Source organism: Helicoverpa zea, chromosome 31 (genome assembly GCF_022581195.2).
Source record: "Helicoverpa zea isolate HzStark_Cry1AcR chromosome 31, ilHelZeax1.1, whole genome shotgun sequence".
NCBI classification, from domain to species: Eukaryota; Metazoa; Arthropoda; class Insecta; order Lepidoptera; family Noctuidae; genus Helicoverpa; species Helicoverpa zea.
The window spans coordinates 6088243-6107350 of NC_061482.1; the positions used below are offsets into that span (position 1 = coordinate 6088243).

The 19108-nt window shown below is 38.2% G+C and overlaps 1 protein-coding gene across 8 annotated transcripts in view; it reads right to left on the reverse strand.

Annotated features, from left to right (window-relative positions):
- Nucleotides 1-1153: 1153 nt before the first annotated feature.
- The window catches only part of LOC124645342 (basement membrane-specific heparan sulfate proteoglycan core protein-like), a 154661-nt gene continuing 136706 nt past the window's right edge, over nt 1154-19108 (reverse strand). For 5 of the 8 annotated variants that reach the window (XM_047185148.1, XM_047185146.1, XM_047185144.1 and 2 more), the window contains 29 exons: nt 18678-18957; nt 18305-18455; nt 17970-18156; nt 17467-17678; nt 16902-17090; nt 16693-16798; nt 16451-16547; nt 16053-16279; nt 15602-15729; nt 12723-12992; nt 12330-12503; nt 11619-11782; nt 11408-11537; nt 11090-11256; nt 10669-10876; nt 10384-10575; nt 10086-10227; nt 9779-9914; nt 9516-9688; nt 9054-9286; nt 8827-8972; nt 8568-8672; nt 8171-8266; nt 7554-7812; nt 7112-7309; nt 6671-6765; nt 5491-5608; nt 5038-5179; nt 1154-2159 (listed from right to left, as the gene is read on the reverse strand). In XM_047185148.1, the coding sequence (XP_047041104.1) occupies nt 2141-2159; nt 5038-5179; nt 5491-5608; nt 6671-6765; nt 7112-7309; nt 7554-7812; nt 8171-8266; nt 8568-8672; nt 8827-8972; nt 9054-9286; nt 9516-9688; nt 9779-9914; nt 10086-10227; nt 10384-10575; nt 10669-10876; nt 11090-11256; nt 11408-11537; nt 11619-11782; nt 12330-12503; nt 12723-12992; nt 15602-15729; nt 16053-16279; nt 16451-16547; nt 16693-16798; nt 16902-17090; nt 17467-17678; nt 17970-18156; nt 18305-18455; nt 18678-18957 (4744 nt within the window). In that variant the 3' untranslated portion in view covers nt 1154-2140. The remainder of the gene's footprint in view (nt 2160-5037; nt 5180-5490; nt 5609-6670; nt 6766-7111; nt 7310-7553; nt 7813-8170; nt 8267-8567; nt 8673-8826; nt 8973-9053; nt 9287-9515; nt 9689-9778; nt 9915-10085; nt 10228-10383; nt 10576-10668; nt 10877-11089; nt 11257-11407; nt 11538-11618; nt 11783-12329; nt 12504-12722; nt 12993-15601; nt 15730-16052; nt 16280-16450; nt 16548-16692; nt 16799-16901; nt 17091-17466; nt 17679-17969; nt 18157-18304; nt 18456-18677; nt 18958-19108) is intronic. The other 3 variants (XM_047185150.1, XM_047185149.1, XM_047185145.1) reach the window with 2 other exon arrangements.

The following is a 19108-nucleotide window of genomic DNA, read 5'->3' on the forward strand; positions in this document are numbered from 1 at the left end:
CGGCTCATTGCTTCCGAGTGAATTACCTCAAATATTTAGGAAGGCTTTGTTCATTTGAGTGTGTTATTAGGTCAACGGTTCAGGAATTAAACTTCCTGACATAGGAGTGCCTGTTAGGGCTTTTTAACTGATGATTCATATTTTACGCTTTAGCTATAGTGATGTTTTGGGAGCAGTTATTGACACTATTTGTCAAGGCATTTAGTTCATCTCCCAAAAACCGGTAGTAGTAGATGCCATACAATTTAGTAGAGGAACCTCAAAAAGTCCTGTTTGAGAATGTAGAAAAAAACAGTCCTTCTTGGCAGTCGGGTTTATAACGCAACAGCAGTTTATTCCTTATTCCTAATTACTTACTTGGATTTTTGTAATGAAGGAAGATTAATAAGCTGTACGGGGTAATAGAAGGTTAAGGACACTTGTGCCTTTATTTAGTAATTACAGAACATTCAACAGTTCCTGCTTCAGAATAATTATATTGACAAGTCGTGTTTCATCTTCGAAACTAGGTTCTCTTCATTTTGTTGCCTCTTACACAATGAGATGTTTTTAGTACCAGAGCAGTTCATAGTTTTTTTTCCACAGTTCTTAAATGAGACATTAAGCTTTAACTTTCTGAATTGCTACAAGATTCATAGATTTCCTATTGGCGTTGATACTGCGTAGAACATGACTGGGAGGCCTACTTCATGAGCGTGTATAAGGCCGGTTTTGCCTTTCCATCGGAATATGAGGCTGCCCGCCCAAGTCCACTTGTAGGACGGATGATCGGTCCGATTTTTAGTAGGACTATTTGACTAGGATATTCTGATTGGCTTGTAGGACGTATGCGTTGCATTATTGTTATCAGTGTTTTGTTTTTCTCCTACAAAAACTTGGCCACCAATTTTATCGGATGTGGGCGGGGTGCCTGAGAGTGAAGGGGTAGAGAGTGCACCTGTCTTTGCAAATGCAGTGTGATGTTACTTTTTGTCTTGTGCACCAATCTTACGTCCTTGCAGAGAACAGCTTTCTAGCCGACGTGTTTCTGGGCACAATTATTTACTATTTCTGATTTTCGAATTTCGAATTTTTGACCTAAATTACTATAATAACATTAGTCAGCCTAGATCAATACTGTTATACGTAGGATCATGAAATAATAGACAAGAGATTATTTTATTTTATATTTTATTGTTAGTCAAATTTGTTCACTTAGTTTGAAGTAAGTATACGGGTAGATATTACATACGTAGACAATTGTTTAAAATAATCTATAGATAAACACTTCGTTCAGACGTCCATAGATAATTTATATAACTTTAAAATATAATATCAGTACTTTGTAATTGTCTTATATAAGTTAACAACAAATACATTTAATGCATATATATAATTTTGTAATTAAAATAGATAACAATAATCATAATCACTGACGATAATAATTAAGTTAAATGCCATCGTAGTCGATTATATTAAAATTATATTTTATATTCACATAATAAAGATAAGTACTTAACAATAGTATATTCGTTGCTTAAAAAGCGAAAGTTCACATTACATTTAAATAAAGAAAATAAACATAAGGATAAAAATGGCAGTGCTGAAATTAAAACAAAATGATATTTATCTCTTTTGGCACAATTACAATATATCACTGGGAGCTAAAGGAAAAGAAGGAAGCGTTTGAAATATTTAGAGAGATTAAAAAAATGACTTGAGAAAAAGCGGAAATAGAACAGGATACTTAAAAGTTATTAGTAAATACATAGAAACCTAACTACAATATTTAAAATTCATCTTATGGCACCAAACACAATGTTGCTCCGGGGAGCACCGCTGCGGTATACGCGAACAGTCAAACACCTCACCACATGTTATTTATCATTACATATTGATACAACATTCGCGTTCTCAATTCCACTAAACTATCCGTATTGTCTGGTTTTCAAAGGATCTTAATACTAATACAACATTAATTCATGATTATATTATTGAAAGAACAAGTTGTAATCTTGCTTCGAATGGATTCGTAAATTTACCAGTCGAAAGGTGAAGTTTACACTGTAATAATATCAGATTGTTTAAAATTATTTTTACATTGTCGTACTATCGTAGGGTTGCGTTGATGTTGTCGGAGAATATCGTTCGCACGTTGGACTTAGTAATAACTGGTTGGCCTGTAAATAGAAAAAGTATTAGTACGAAATGTAGACAGCAGAGATTGGTAGAAGGAACATGGTGGGTTTTAGTCAGTGAGAGTCAGACACTCCCTCTCGCTGCACCCACAGCAGGAGGGGTCATTTGATGACCTCAAATAAAAAAATAAGGTGCTTGAGATGAGATTTGGTACTTGGTTAGTGTTTTTCCTAAAGTAATTTCCCTGTAATTGGAATTTGTCATTAGCTATCATGATGACTTAAACACTCCACAGTATCCACCATTGATATCTAAGGTATATATTCCAGGAATTCGTCATGTTCACAAAAATGGTTTTAAATCCTCTACGACAAGACTCACCTGTCGGTTTAGAAGACGGTATACATCGCAAGGAATATTCGGGAGTAGAGCAAGCATACAAAGGATGGTAGCGGGACGGCAAGTACATTGAAAGTTAGTTTCGAGTTCGTGTTGAATGGGAAGCCTGGGGGAGATTCGAACACATCGAGCTCTTCGAAGAAGGGATATACGTCGGGGAACATTAGGCTCAGGGTCCAACGCAGCGTGAAATATTAGGAACAATGTTAGATAAAGAGATTAGTAATTCTATGTTAGTCTGCTACTTTTCCTGTCCTACAGTCAGCCAAGAAAGAAGTCTACTACCGAATTTGGAATAAGTATTTGTGACATCACTAAGGTTCGCTTTTCAAAGGAGTGTAAGGGGGAAATGAACCTTGTTGTTTCATAATATTTACATGGATTAAGTGGTAGACCACATTTTTGACCGACTGTAGGTATACGCTAATAGGAAATAAATGGACAAATGTTTGGTCAACCGTTGTCCACATCTAATTAAAATGGATAACCGTGTTTTATGCGCCATAACGCCGATGGATCGTTTTAATATTTGTTGCCGATGTTACATTACCACTAAAGTGCTAGACTATCCGGAACTTGTGATTTATCAAAAGGCATGAAAGAATTCATTAGCATCAGCTCCTTTGTTTATAATATTCGCATCAAATCAAAAGTTGAGGATAGAGACATTCTTTTCCGTTTTACTCGTGTTATGCAAGTCTACTAAATATGGAAATGTAAAATTTATTTTGAAGCATATGGAAGTAAATAATACGCTATTAATGAGTATTTAATAATTACAGTGAAACACGATCCGATGTAAGGACCGAAATCAGAATTCATTTAATAACACTTGCACACGTTATCAAGTAGGTAGTTATTAAATTTCACGAGAACGAATGTAATCAACACTCAAGTAGATCATTAAAATAGTAATGTAATTTCGTTTTAAACATAATTTCAAGGTACTTGGGCTAACAATGAACCTACTGATATACAGGTATAATAAATATTACATTTCACTAGAACTCTCTTATGTTTTATCGAAGCATATAAAAAATGCCTCCAATCCAAAAACGGCTCTATTGATTTGGATCGGTTTTATGCATAAAAAGATAGAGGCTGTACTGGAAAATATTCTGAAGCAAAGTACAGGTCAGGCTTAATTTGGATGATAGGTACTCGGGAGATCAAAAAATATTTTCAAAGTTACCATAACATGTATTAGGCAAAAATAACATAGGAACGCGTAGGCACATTAATATCGTCATTGGGAAGGAACTTATTTCAAACATGAAGTTACTGTGTCGACCTTCTGTATACGGATTTATTCATTCTCTATTCTAGAATGTTCCATTACCTAATTGAGCGAGAAACCCACATCATGGTACTTAGTAGCTCCCGTTGGTAAATTCCATAAGACAGCCCTCGCATTTTTTGCCGATTGATTTCTTAATATTATTTATAAACCTTAAAAATATTTATTGCGCATTGGCTTCATCTAAGAGCTACAGACTGCGGACTAAACAGTCTGCCGACAATGGCCCGATGGTTCGATTGTTTTTAAAGGAAATCCTAAATCCAATCAAAGTATTTAGTCGGTCCGATAGCACCGGTTAAATACCTGCAGCCTTACTTATAAACGTGACTTAAATATAAGTAAAATTTAAGGGCTGTTTAAGAAAATTCTTACTTAAAAACGTTGCTTAAGCATGTCTTAACTAACATTTAATCACTACTTAAGACTTTATTTAGTTATTAGTTAAAATGTTGCTTACGGCCAGTTTCTTCATCAAAAGTTAAGTTATAGTAATGTCTAAAGTAAAAGTAACGGTCAAATACGTTTTTTCAAGGCTAAAGTGACAGCAAAACTAATAGAAAAATTGAATTTGACCGTTACTTTTACTTTAGACATTACTTTGACTTTTACTTTGGCTTTAACTTTTTATGAAGAAACTGGCTGTTAGAAGGTGATTAGTGATTTTATAAGTAAGGGGGTTAATCTTTATACTGATTTATGACTAAAACAAACTATTGGCCTACTAAAAGTCTGCAGTATACGGGTACCTACTCTTAAAATAACGTAAGTCTTCATAATATAATCCTTCGATAATTGGCCTGTTTTTTATCGATACGAAGGTATTAAAGTGAGTACCTATAAAGATTGTTAGTGGAAAAATATTTTCTATTTTTGTACAATTCATCGAGCTACCTACTTGTTTATCTAGGTATTCCTTTAACGAAATAAAATAAAACATTAAGGTAAAGCAATAAAATTTTTCCAATTTCTATTGATAGATTGAACATCGGTACTATAACTTCACTTAATAAGTCTATCCTCTCTTTTTTTGATATTAAGAAGATCGTTAAGGTTTAAGATTATTGGTTTGGACCTGTGTGTATAGTTATACATAAATATTTAAGAAGGAAGTTGAAGAATAAGTAGTTATATTCGATAGTAGCTTATGCATCATGGTAAGAGCCCACTATTTCAAACATAGTTTTTAGTCACTATTAGTCTCAATTCATACAAATACTTACTCCTTGCATCGTTGAGTGTTCCTGCCTGCAACAGCCACTTGTCCAAGGTTCAGTCCTCGGTCTGAAGCCATCAGCTCGACTTGGTGTATGCAGCCCGTGAAGCCTGGGTAACCCTGCTGGTTCAAGAAGTCCGGAATACCACCTGCGAAAGAAAGAACAGAATAAAAATACCGTCTCCGAGCCGTTATAAGATAACCGATACACTGAAACTTTAACTTTCTCAATCTGAAATGGTAACTCAGCAGTTGATGATTTCCAACTGTTTTAAATGTTATTTTTGCCGTTATTATTTAAAGGTTTGTGATATAGGAGATTTGCCCATACTCACGGCACTAGGCATGCGTGGTGGTGATCGATCAAATAGGTATATATTAATAGATTATCTTTCAGAATTAGCAGTTACGCAGTTTTTGAGAGTTGTCGGAGTCTTAAATGAACTCTGAATATACATACCGATATAGATGTTGGAGTCAGCATTCATTACGCTGGATATGCCAGTGCTAGTGCCAGAGTTCTCCCTGCCATCAACTGAGAGTGTGACACGGCCATCTTCCAGCAGTTTCACGATTATCTGCAAGTAATAAAATGTATTAACATCGGCTGTTTCCCGCGTCATCCGCGTCTCGGGGGTGACACCTCTACTTTCCCCCGTACCCGAATAAAGTCCACAAGCACTTTTCCCGCGGTTTCACTCGCGCCCCGTAAGAAGTACTGCCCGTCCCGGGATATAATATAAAATTAGTTACTCGGAAAGGGTGTAGCTTTCAAGAGTGATTTTTTAGTACAAACAAACAAAAAATGTTTACTGCAGTAATATAGATAAGTAATTAAATTGCTCTACTTTTTATTCGAAAAATATGAAGCTCGGGATCTTTTTAGATTCATTAGGAGATTAGATTTTACGATGCCAAGAAATAAGACCTTTTTATATTGAGGTATTGGATACAGTGATCTAGACTTATAGAAAGATCTTCGTACCATAAAGAAATAAGCTTATATAGCGATAAATCTTGAAATTAAAACGCTAAAATAGTGGCTGGAAATGGCAACTTGAAGAGTTGGTTAAACTATAAATTAGCTGTGAACACTTAGCAATATTGAACCCTAGCAGATTAGAAATAAAATCGTATTTCGTTTAAGTGCTTTACGGTTGTGTCACGTTCGCTTACGTTCGGATTAATATCGTTATAAGTAGCTTAGGTGTGTACCTACTACATTTATGTGCTCTAATGAGCTAAGTTTACATAATGCACATATTTTGAATTGGAATGTGAAGTGTTGTTTGTGTGTGTGACATTTTGAAAAAATGATACCCTATGTTACCCGTTAGGTTATGTAAAGACGAAAAGTGTAGGCTGTAGATTCGACTAAATAATAATGTTAATGTAATATCTTCCCACGTACAAAATACAATATCTATACTAATATAATAAAGCTGAAGAGTTTGTTTGCTTGAACGGTAAAAGTATTGGTCCGATTTGTAAAAATCTTTCAGTGTTAAATAGCCCATTTATCGAGGAAGGCTACATTTTTATCCGTGTTCGTGCAGAGGCTCCCACGGGGTTCCAGTGTAACCGCTGGCAGAAGCTAGTTTGACATAAATACTTAGTAAGGGGCTGAACAATGTGCTTACCTGGTGACGTTCGCCATCATTGACGAAGGTTTCCACAGAGAGCGATGATTTACCGCCGCCATTGTCCCATTCGAATACGATGAAGCCTCTTTCAACTGAAACAAACACGTTATTGAGTATATAGGGAAATGTACAGAAATAAAAATCTTGATACTCAAGTCTTTTCCTTAATCGGATTACATGAAATGCTCTTAAATGTGAACATCTACTTGGGCGTATTTTAAAAATATGTTAGTGAGCAATAATAGTAATGTTTATACTATTTAGTTTATTTAACCCAACGTTTAAGTATTGCCATTCAATGTGGCAATACCGCCAGCCTATTTGGTGACAGCTACGAGGATCAATTTTTCGACGCCCTTTAGTAGTTTTAAGTTTCTTGTTTATGTAAATATAGATTAATTTACTTTAAGATAATGTACAGTTTATTTTTATACTCACTTCTTAGGATAATGTAGTCGCCGAAGTATGGAGGAGCCGCGGTTTCCTTCTGGTAAAGCAGTACTCCATCTTGCGTAGTGAATATGGCCAAGGCGATGATGCCCGGGTCACTGGCCAAGTCCTCGTATCTCATCAGACTGGAAGGCAGCTCTAGGTAGCCGTTGCCGTTGAAAGCCACGCTGGATAGAAGCTCCAGAGCTATTGCAAATATAAATCCATGTTAATATCAGCGTATGGTGAAGGCCTCATTTACAAAATTTTACAAAATGTGGTTTAAGACACCGATAGAGGTTTTGATGAGCTAATTCTGTTAGCACAGATCCAGAATTTAAGGAAGTAAAATATTTTTTTCTATAACAAGGAGGAGATAGGAGGAGTCGAAACTTTTTATAAATAGACAATTTAAAAAGTAATATATTTTAAATAATTTAAAAAAACTTACAGATCTGGCAGGAAACGCCGGCGTATCCAAGTGGACAGTCACAGGTATGGTTCATTCTGGAGTTCAGGTCAGGTCTGCAGGTGCCTCCGTTGCGGCAAGGACGGACCGCGCAGGGGTCGCTAGGGGGCTGGCGGGATGACCTCATGGAGGATGGCACGCGGTACTCGCAGAGAGAGCCTCCGAAGCCGGGTGGGCACGAGCACGTAGATAAGTCCGTGGTACAGGTACCTCCGTTGTGGCATTGGCAGCCAATCTCCATCTGTTGGTACGTATTATTTATAGAACTGAATAACAAGAGTACACAAAGAGAATGGTGAAATATATTGAAAGATATTTAGTTGTTTGGAATCACTACATAATATCAAACAAAGTCTTATTTTTTTTCTGTCCTTATGTCCCCGTGTCAATTTGTAAGCTTAAATCTTCAAAACTACGCAACCGATTTTCATGTGTTTTTTTTTAATAGGTAGAGTGATTAAATAGAAAGGTTTATATGTATATAAGATACATTAAATATTGGGCAAATACTGTTATTCCGTGCGAAGCCGGAGCGGGTGGCTAGTTAAGTATGAGCAAGAAGTAGTAAGAACGAAACGAAGAGTAACAATGAAACTTACTTCAGGAATATCCCCTCGGATGGCGTTGCATTCCTTCACGTTGGCAGACTGGATTGTCGAGTTCACGATGTCCACAGCTTCTCCATGCAGCATGAACTGAGAATTAAGGGCAAACTATATATCGCGTTATGAGAAGATGAATGAGTGGGTTGGAATGATCCTGTAATAATGAACATAACTTGATTATTTCATTGAATTTAAGAAATGATGTTTCATATTACAGTAACTTTCTTATCCTTGCAAGTCATGTATTGTGTGTTACATGTGTTTTGCAAAGATAGCAAAGTAGCATTAGATGTAACTAATAATATATTTTTTGAAAATTTAAATGATAATGGACGAGGTGAGTTTCGCTGTTTTTGCAAAAGTGTTTTAGTTATATTTTTTAGTGACTTACGTCTGCAATGCATCCATTGAATCCTCCAGTGACGCCGGTGTTATTGTTCAGAGTAATGGAGTCGTCGACACCACCCACGAATATTGGAGTATCCAGGTTCAGATCCTAAAAAACGATTATTAAATGTAAACAATCCCATGATCTATGCCAAATTCATAACATTTAAAAGTAAATATAAATAGGAGAGGAAATGACAGTGTAGGTTTCATTATTATATATGTAGTTACTGAAATAAGTAGTGTGTTAAAGCTATACTTACGCGTTTAGGAGACTCAAGCCTTTGTTCGAAGCTATGCACGGAGTTAATTCTCAAGGATACGACTGAGCCAACTCTTGCAATATGTACGGTGGTCCATTCGTTGGCTGGCAAAGTCCTGTTGCTGATTAGAACAACTGGTACACTTCCTACACAGAAGAAAAAGATAATATTAATATATTTTTACCTATGGTGTATTGTGTTGTTTCATTGTATGGTTGATAGTTTACCTCCTCCGAGATCGTAACGGAATTCAAGGCGCTCATCGTGAACAGCAAGCGATGTGAATCCTCCATAGCCTCTTGGTGACTCGGCGCAATACATGATGATACCGTCGGAAACTGGGGCTGCTGCCTTAATCCTCATACTCATTCTCAGGGTGCGGGATGGTGCGGGAGGCTTGATAGCCAAGTACGCGCTTCCAGTGAAGGCTGGGTATTCAATCGATTGCTTTTTCTCGCAGCTGGAAAATAATATTGAATTAGAGTTTTGAAAAAGCCTTCCGGATTTTTGATGAGCTAATGAGCAAATTATTTTTGTACTCTAGAGGAGTTATACCGTTTCTAGATAGATAAATGTTTCTTGAAAAGACTTTGAAACACGACAATTAAAGCAGAACGACGTTCGAAGCCTCAATAGAGAAATCGACACATAGGTACTTGAAATGTTTAGTTTCAATACTGGTTACTTACTTAGCGCCAGTGTGGGTGACAGGGCAAGCGCATTTATATCCGTGGTCAGTGTTGTCGATGCATTTGCCGGGTCCACAGAGTCCGGGACGGCACGCCTCGCCGGTCCGGTCACAGTTCGGTCCAGCGTAGCCAGAAGCACAGATGCAAATGTACCCACGCTCATTTCGGGCTTCCTGTTAATAAATATTTGGGATAAGTCATTGAACCAACAGATTTCCATCTTATTAAAACTTATTTTCAAGGCAAAAGGCAGCTTGACGAACCTGGCAGACACCGTTGTTGAGACATAGGTTAGGAGCGCAAGAGTTGCACTCGCTTAGACTGCTTCGTTCGTAACTGTCCATCATTATGTTCTTCTCCTCTTTGCCCAATAGCAACATGCTCGTGCAGCCGATAAATCTGTAACGCATGATTAATTGTCAAGATTGCTTGATGGCCCATACCTTTCGGTAATAGAAGTTACACTTAAAAAATAGGTAGGTAGAATTTGAAGGTCTTTTCTGATAGATGAGTCAAATTTGAAAGTTACGTAATAATATCAACAGATTATTTTAAAGTTAAAGGTCGTACCCAGAAGCTCCAGCCAAGTCAACAGGCAGTTGATCGTAATCAGGTACACCACCGATGTACAGAGGTTGTTTCAGTTCTAGCACCTCCCATTGCTGAGGAGACTCGGCGATGAATGGCCCAGTGTTGTCCACGTCCATTGTAACTGATAAAAAAAGACCCAACTGTTAATTCACACACGAACGAACAACATACACGCTCCAAATAGATACTAGAAAAGCAATATGTCAGATGAAGATTATTTATTGAGATGCTACTTAGTGATGTTGTGGGAAAATCGAACTTCATATTGTATAGTTACCTTTAGATTTTGCTCTACTCAATCTGATAGTGTGCCAAGCATTGAGCTGCAGAGGGCGGTCTCCCTTCACAATGAGCGGTTCAGAGCCAGTGTGCATGATGAATTCTGGTACTCCATCCTTAAGTTGCAGTCCAATGTAGTCACCTTCGCGGCCTTGGTTCTCGCTATTGTATAGAATCAGACCATTTTTATCTGCAAAGCAAAAAAAAATATGGTATTAGAACCTGTTGTTAGAACTATATTATGCATCTAAAAAAGACGGAAATTGAGTTATATTTATCTCACCGCTGGGTTTGAATGAAATTTCAATTTCAAATTGTTTATAGGCATCTCTCAGGGTTGGCAGGGAGACAAAGCTTTCTCCGCCAAAACGTGGAACTACTCCGATAACAGTGAGGATAGCTCTGGCTTCGACTGTGGCGCGGCTGTTGCTGACGCGGCACACGTAAGTACCCGCGTCGGTCTCAGTCACTGATCTGAAGTACAGGTGAGGCTGGAACAAAATCATATGTTCGTTTTAATGGCTCTCCATTCCAATAAGGTGAAAATACCAAGAGGCAAAACGGTTTAAATAGCCAACTGGTTAGAACACCTGAATCATTTATATAAGAATTAAAAATATAATTAATTCTTACAATATTCTGTTATTTACCCACTATACTTTATTTTCATCTACGTATGTGGAATATACGAAATTTGGTTTTACCTGGTCAGGTCTGAGTTCAGCTGGCAGCGGCACAAACTCTCTTCTCCATTCAATGGTGACGGGTTCTTCCAAGTTGTGAATGCATGGTAGATCCACAGAGTCGCGTAGTCGGGCTGTGTACTCAGAAACTGAAACGTCTCTTCCGTAGTCTGGGTAAGATGGACCACCTGATTGAGAAAAGGTATATTAGAACTATGTCAATTCTTTAAATAGATCTCATATGCTTGACTTGATGTTGGAGTTGATTTCAATGTAATCAGAAATGGCGCTTATCAGGCATCAAATCTTTGCAAAGAGCCATTATTATTTTAGACTCACCTGGTAGAACTTCAAGGTTGAAGTCTTCGTAAGCTGAACGTCCGAAGTTGTCGTTACCAATGCATCGGTAGACACCTGCATCAGCACTAGTGACACCGGTGAGCGACAGTCTGACGCCGTCGCCGTATAACTGTTCAAATAAAAAGTTTCTTATTAGTTCTGCTTGTAAGCTCTACATATGTAGTCAAAGTAAGTAACGGCGTGTACTTACCAGCGAAGCCACATATTGGTTGGTTCCTACTCGTAGCCATTGAAGCTTGACATCTCCTGATCTTCCCTTGCACAGTACATCCACGTTGTCTCCAACTCTGAACTGTCTTCGAGGCTGCTCGATAGATACCAACTGCTCCGAATCAGGGTAAGGTTCACGAGGTCCTAAAATATTCAGCTATCATTAGTAAAACATGAATATACTTAGATGGTAAGACATTTACCCACCATTTGAAGCCAACCCTACAATACAAACCACCCTTAAAAACTTTACGAAAAACCTGTGGATATATTTTGTAATTACAAAGTTCCTACATAAAATGTTATGTCAATCACATTCCAATGCAAGCCACCATGCAAAACCAGAACTTTATGAAAGCCTCCTTTTTTATGTAATACTTACAACAAGTGTGAGATCGTAAAGAAAGCTCATAATTGTTAATGACTTACATACCACAGACGAGACTTAGACACCAACCAAACAAAAGATCATACAAAAAATTACAAAGAATACCATAACAGATTTATGTTTATACCATATACATTCTCATACTACAATAGTAGGTATAGGAATAACGAATAAATACATCAAACTGGGATCCATTCAATCTGAGGCCCATAACAATACAAGGGGAGCCGCTTAGTTACGACACAGCACAACAACCGCACTGACTAGACGGACATCTGCCCAACACACCGGCACCAGATTTACCATCCTGTGTGAGGTGATTGTTCCAAGTCCTGTCCAGATAACGTTTATCTCGCCATAGGCAGTTCTCCTCATCGCTATTGTCTCGACAGTGCCTTATTCCATCGCAAAGTAAGTGTTCCTCAATACAACCATAGTAGTCCTTACAAGGAAACTCCGTTTCCAAGCATTTATAACCTTTACGAGCGGAAAAATTTAGCTTAGTAAAATACAACTAACAATAAATCAAATTAAACACAAAACAGAATATTTCAAAGTAGGAACATGAAGGAGGATAACTACATTTACTGGCTAAGCATGCCGGGTTATCTTAAACGACTTGGCGAAGCAGAGAGGGATTTGCAGCGCCACCAGTGGACTAAAAGCTCTAATTGACTTGTTGCTGTATTCACTGACCCTGAATGTCGAGGTTGACATAAGTGCTAGTAACAAGGCGTCCATAAGCGTCTTGTACGCTGCATATATATTTTCCGGAGTCAGATTTTTTTGCAAGTTTGATGAAGAGTGATCCATCCGATTTCTGTCTGACGGAGTTAGGAAGGCGGCGGCCGTTCTTCGTCCAGATGATACGAACGTTGGGTTGCGACACGTTGCAGCTGAGGTGCACGGCTTCGCCGACGTGAGCTCTGTGATCTCTGTTGTGCGACACCGACGACGTACGATCTTCTATGGATGTTATTGTCATGCAATCAAATGAACCCTCAAGCAATACCAATTGCGTATACATTATACGATTGTTTTTTTCAATAAAGTATAAAATATTGATGTCTTCTGAAATAACTTGAAACCAATCGTACACGCAGTCGGTGAGTAAAATTATAATGTAAAGCATTCAATCGATGGTGTTGTATTAGAAGTGATATCGGTGACCAGCATTCACACAGCACAACTGAACGGCAAATAAAATTGAACAGGTGCCTTAACAATCTGTGCAACCTGTACATCGGTGAAAATTTGTGAAAATAACTTAATGGTGGTCTTCGAAATTGATAGAAAATGTCTAACAAACAAATTAATTATGAAATAAGTGGCGCAGTGTCACTGCCTGATATTGACTTGTTTTTGTAATCAACGACGCATAGTTGATACGTGTATTTTATTTGATACAGGTAGAAATAAAGTACATCGGAGTACGTCACCACTTGGGTACTATGCTAATTTAATAAAAATCGGTAAAAAAACTTTTAAGTTAAACGGTTTTATCTTATGTGCACTGAAAACTAGAAAATAAAAAAATAGTTACTTACCTGTCAACCTACGTAGGTGGTCCCGGTCATATTAAACTAAAATAAAAACGTGGGGCCCATTAACTATTGCTGTAGTACTTTCTTCTAGAGGTATAATAGGTGTGGATTGCATCGACTTACTATAATCGTAACTGGAGATTTTGACAATCAATAATCAGCCGTAGCGGCTTCACCAGCGAACGCCGAGCTCATGATCTACCAAAGTATAAAGATATGCTTTGCCATAGGTAGGATTTCACAGGGGCCCCACGTTTTTATTTTAGTTTAATATGACCGGGACCACCTACGTAGGTTGACAGGTAAGTAACTATTTTTTTATTTTCTAGTTTTCAGTGCACATAAGATAAAACCGTTTAACTTAAAAGTTTTTTTACCGATTTTTTATTTTCTAGTTTTTAGTATTTAATGAAAATGCGTACCGAATATTCCTCATTCTATCTAATTCATTTAGTGTATCATTATTACACGGTCTCTTACCTGACAATTTATTACAATCTAATTCCTCAATACATAGCCCTTCCAGATACTTTTTTTTTTAACAACCCCAAAAATCATCACATGACCTCTCCTGCTGTGGGTCAGCAGCGGTGAGGGAGTGTCAGACTCTTGACTAGAAACCGTTTTGTTCCGTCGTAGGCCTTTTATGTACCAGGGCCGCGGTAACTCTTTCGAACAATCTCGCAGCCCAGGCAGGCCTTGGCCCTGTTGGGCCCCGCTGGAGTTACTGACAGTTTTCTACTTGTGAAGCCCTTTCATTTGATACCCGTATTGGTGGGATTGATAAAAAATTGTTATCAGCCATTTGGTAGCGGCGGCCATCTTAGATTTCAATTTTGCATAGTAAATTGTATTCTACTTGTTGAGACCTTTCATTTGATACCCATGTTGATGGGATTGATAAAACCTACGTTATCCGCCATTTTATAGCGGCCGCCATCTTGGATTTAATTTTTTATAGTATATTGTATTCTGTTTGTTGAGCCCTTTCATTTGATACCCATATTGATGGGATTGATAAAACCTACGTTATCCGCCATCTTAGATTTCAATTTTGCATAGTAAATTGTATTCTACTTGTTGAGACCTTTCATTTGATACCCATGTTGAAGGGATTTATAAAACTTAAGTTATCCGCCATTTTGTAGAGGCCGCCATCTTGGATTTTAATTTTATATAGTACATTGTATTCTACTGGTTGAGAACTTTCATTTGATACCCATATTGATGGGATTGATAAAACCTACGTTATCCGCCATTTTGTAGCGGCCGCCATCTTGGATTTCAATTTTTTATAGTATATTGTATTCTGCTTGTTGAGCCCTTTCATTTGATACCCATATTGATGGGATTGATAAAACCTACGTTATCCGCCATTTTGTAGCGGCCGCCATCTTGGATTTCATTTTTTATAGTAAATTGTATTCTACTTGTTGAGTCCTTTCATTTGATACCCATGTTGATGGGATTTATAAAACCTAAGTTATCCGCCATTTTGTAGAGGCCGCCATCTTGGATTTTAATTTTATATAGTACATTGTATTCTACTGGTTGAGAACTTTCATTTGATACCCATATTGATGGGATTGATAAAACCTACGTTATCCGCCATTTTGTAGCGGCCGCCATCTTGGATTTCAATTTTTTATAGTATATTGTATTCTGCTTGTTGAGCCCTTTCATTTGATACCCATATTGATGGGATTGATAAAATCTACGTTATCCGCCATTTTGTGCCGGCGGCCATATTGGATTTACAATGTTATTGATATTACTATATTGTATTGTCATCGGAATTAAAGGTGTATACAAAATTTCAGATTAATCGGTTGACAGGAAGAGGGTGAAATTTGAATTACTAAATTTGACCCAAGAATGAATAAATAATAAATAAAACAAACGGGGTAAGCTAAATAAAACCGTTTAAAAATACAGTAGTTCTACCAATTTCGACATCAATCTACCGTACAGTTTGGTGCTGTGGGTGTTCATGCTACTAGTAAGAAAATGTGAGGAATGTGGTTAACGTACCGCTGACGACGACCTCCGCAATGGCGCTCGAGTTAGCGTATCGGCTCCTGGCCATACATTCATAACGGCCGGCGTCCTCTACTTCGATTTGGTGGAATATCAGCCTAGAGGAGCGAGTGTCAACACGGCTGGAAGAAAGCAAGAAATTTTTTTATGAATAAAGTTTCAGCTTTTTTAAATGTTACGCTATAAGCAACATTATGTTGACTGCCTCTAGGGTATAGCTGTCGCAAGTGCAGCTGCTGAGCACGAGGGTCATGCCGATATCGATCTGTGGGTTTTAGAAACTTTCACGAAACAGCCCGGCGCCTAGAAGTTGTTGCTACACCCTGCATCGGAGTGCACGTAAATGTCGGCTCTGGGCCTGATCTCTCTCCGGTCTTGAGAACATAGCCATAGCCGATAATTGGCTAGGAGGACATCATCATCATTAACTAGTCCTATTACTTACTTAGAAGGTGCCCTGTCGAGCGGTCTCCAAGTGATGTCGATGATATCATCTCCTTGCACGATGCATTCGACAGTTGGTGACTGTCCAGGGTGCACGGTTTGCTTAGGCGGGTGCAGAGTGATCTTAGGCGCAGTGATGACAACCAAGCTGGTGTAAATAGCTTCCTGGATTTCGTTGTACTGGTTGAAGATGTTGCACACGTACATACCAGCGTCATCCTTTGACACCTGAAATTCAAGATAATTAAATAATGAGTAATTTTTTTGGGAACTTATTTTGATATGGCCCGTTGAACTTGTTCGAGATTTTTTTAGAATTTGGCGGGTATATGTACTGATGGAATCAATTAGGCAATTAAACGTGTATGGGTCTACAGTTACTGGTTAGATGATACTTACATTGTAGATGATTAGACGTGTACCGTCTTCTACGGCATTATTCTGAAGTTGTCTATCAACTCGGCTCCATTTGACGTTGTCGCCTGGTACACGGCAGCTGTAATTGAATTACATTTTAGTTTTTATTTGCTTTTACTTTTAGGCATTGTCTACAAAGCCCTTTCTTTAAATTAAACAACTGCTCTGGTCAGCATTTAGGCTGTTTCATTATTTTATTGATTCTAGTAGCGGTTTTAACTTACTACAATATGGTTTCAGGTTTTCCTTCAAGGGCGATTAAATTGTCTTCAGCTTCGAATGATGGATCCACGTTTGAACCCGGGTCAATTTCGCCGTCGCCGCTTCCTCCTAAACAAAATTAGGATGTCCTTTATACTAAAAACTGTTTTCTAGTTTGACAGCATTATGTCAGTAACACGAAAAACGTGAAGGAATAATTATAGAAACTGACCATCATCAGGGAAGGACGTGTCGTATCCACCGTCTCCTCTGTTGACGACGACCCTGAACTGTTCCTTCACAGTGCCGGCGGCGTTCGCAGCGATGCAGGTGTAGAAACCGCTGTCGCGTTCACTGGCCGACTGTATTCTAAGAGAAGCATGACCGGCTGATGCAGGCACGACCTCGCGGTAATCACCAACTGCAAAATAAATATAATAAGATCATTTTGTAAAACTTTAAAGTAAAATGTATCACTGCAAAATAAATATTAAAATCATCGTTTGCCTAGCCTTCTCAGTGGCTTCTAACCGAAAGCAGCCCAGTACGACCGTTTTACATGGAGCGATTGTGTATCCTAAGATTCAGTTACCAAGGGGAATCTTTCTTATGACGGAGGAACTCACACTCTGATCACCTATCTACGGACTTATTTCGCCAAGCGTTGCTTGTCCTTATGAACGATTAACTTGTGCAGCCGTTACCTTCTTCGCCACGAGTTCAAGATTCAAGATTGAGATGGAGAAAAGGCAATATTTCCTTTAAACGATACATTGTGAATTGTAAGCTATACTTACTCTGGATAGAAACTTGGGGTTCTGGGTAGCCACTGGCTCTGCACTCGATATTGATAGGGTCTCCAGAAGAAAGTTGCACATAGGGGCTTGGTGTAATGGTGATTTCTGGAAGCGCCCTCACTTTGATGATGGCACTTGCGCTTGCAGTACCAGCTTCGTTGCGAGCAGTGCACGTGTACTCTCCTTCGTCGTTGACTTCTATTTTGTTGAACCTAAGATATCAATAATATTATCAAACAATGAGGAATAAAAATGGGACGCCTAAGTACAGCTGCAGACTGACGCGGTGGCTTAATGACGTAACTGAACGAAACGTTTGGCATGGAGCGAAATTTTGATAACGTTAAACTTATTTTAGGCAGTGATTTTTACGCAGTTTATAAAAACAAATCAAGTTCAAAATTCAAGTTTACTTGTGAAAAAATATGTACTGTGGATAAGTTATTGCACCATTGCAAGTATAGAATATGGATACCTGTTCTGAATCTTTAGATTTTACTTACTTCAGTTCATGGTGTGGTTGTAGCTCTGTAAATCTGGACAGCGGACGGCCTCCATTCCTGTTCCATGTGACGTCAGGCTCAGGGATGCCTCCCATGACACGGCATATGAGTGTGTGCTCACCTCCAAGTGGCACTGCTTGTACTTTGCTATCCGATGGCCAAATTTCCACTCTAGGGGGCTCTCGTCCTGAATAATTGTTATACTTTAGTCTCAAGAATATGTTTTTTTCTAATTAGAATTGATTTACTCACACATACTCAAACAAAGACTATATTATAGATCTAAGTATTAAGGATTAATAAATGGGAAGAGATTCAGGAATTTTATTACTCACTTTCAATTTCGACAAAAACGTAGATATTGGCTACTGGGTTATTGTTCACGGTGCCTTCGCAGAGATAGTACCCTTGGTCACTCTCCCGCGCGTTGTTAATGATCAGTGTGTTGCCACGTTGGCTGGAGTCGGGGCCGATCGAGCCTTCGTGCTGAAAACGATGGAATATTTTATAAACACCAAAAAATGTGCAATGGTTAATAATGTATCAGTCAAAATCATCAGTAAAACTAGTTAATTTGAAATATCTTATATTTTAGATGCGTTTAAAAGTTATGAATGTTAGTTATGAAAAAGCTTGTCAAGTAACAAATTGGGGGACATCCATTAATATTTACCCTATACTAAGCATGCAGAAATTATTTGTCTTTACCTTGGTCCATTTCACAACGGGCAAGGGTCTTCCTACGACATTACATTCTACGGTTCCGCTTCCACCAGTTGGAATCTTGAGTCGATCGACAGAAGCACTAATGTTGTAGGTGCTGGGAGCTGGGCTCGAAGATACTACATCAACGAAGATAGCCTCTGGAGACACATCCGAGATCCGCGATTGACAAACATATACACCTCGGTTGTCTGGTTGAGCATAATCGATGTACAACACGCCGTATTCTGATCGCACGTTCTCTGGGAATACTGCGTTATCTTGCCTGTAATGAATTGATATTGTTGATCAATAAATTAGAATAATGGATATCTGCAGTGCTATAAAAAGAGAATATTTAATAAAAGATTACTTGTATACAGATATGCAACTTACGGTTGGTAAACTGTATAATAACTATATTGAAGATGTGAAGC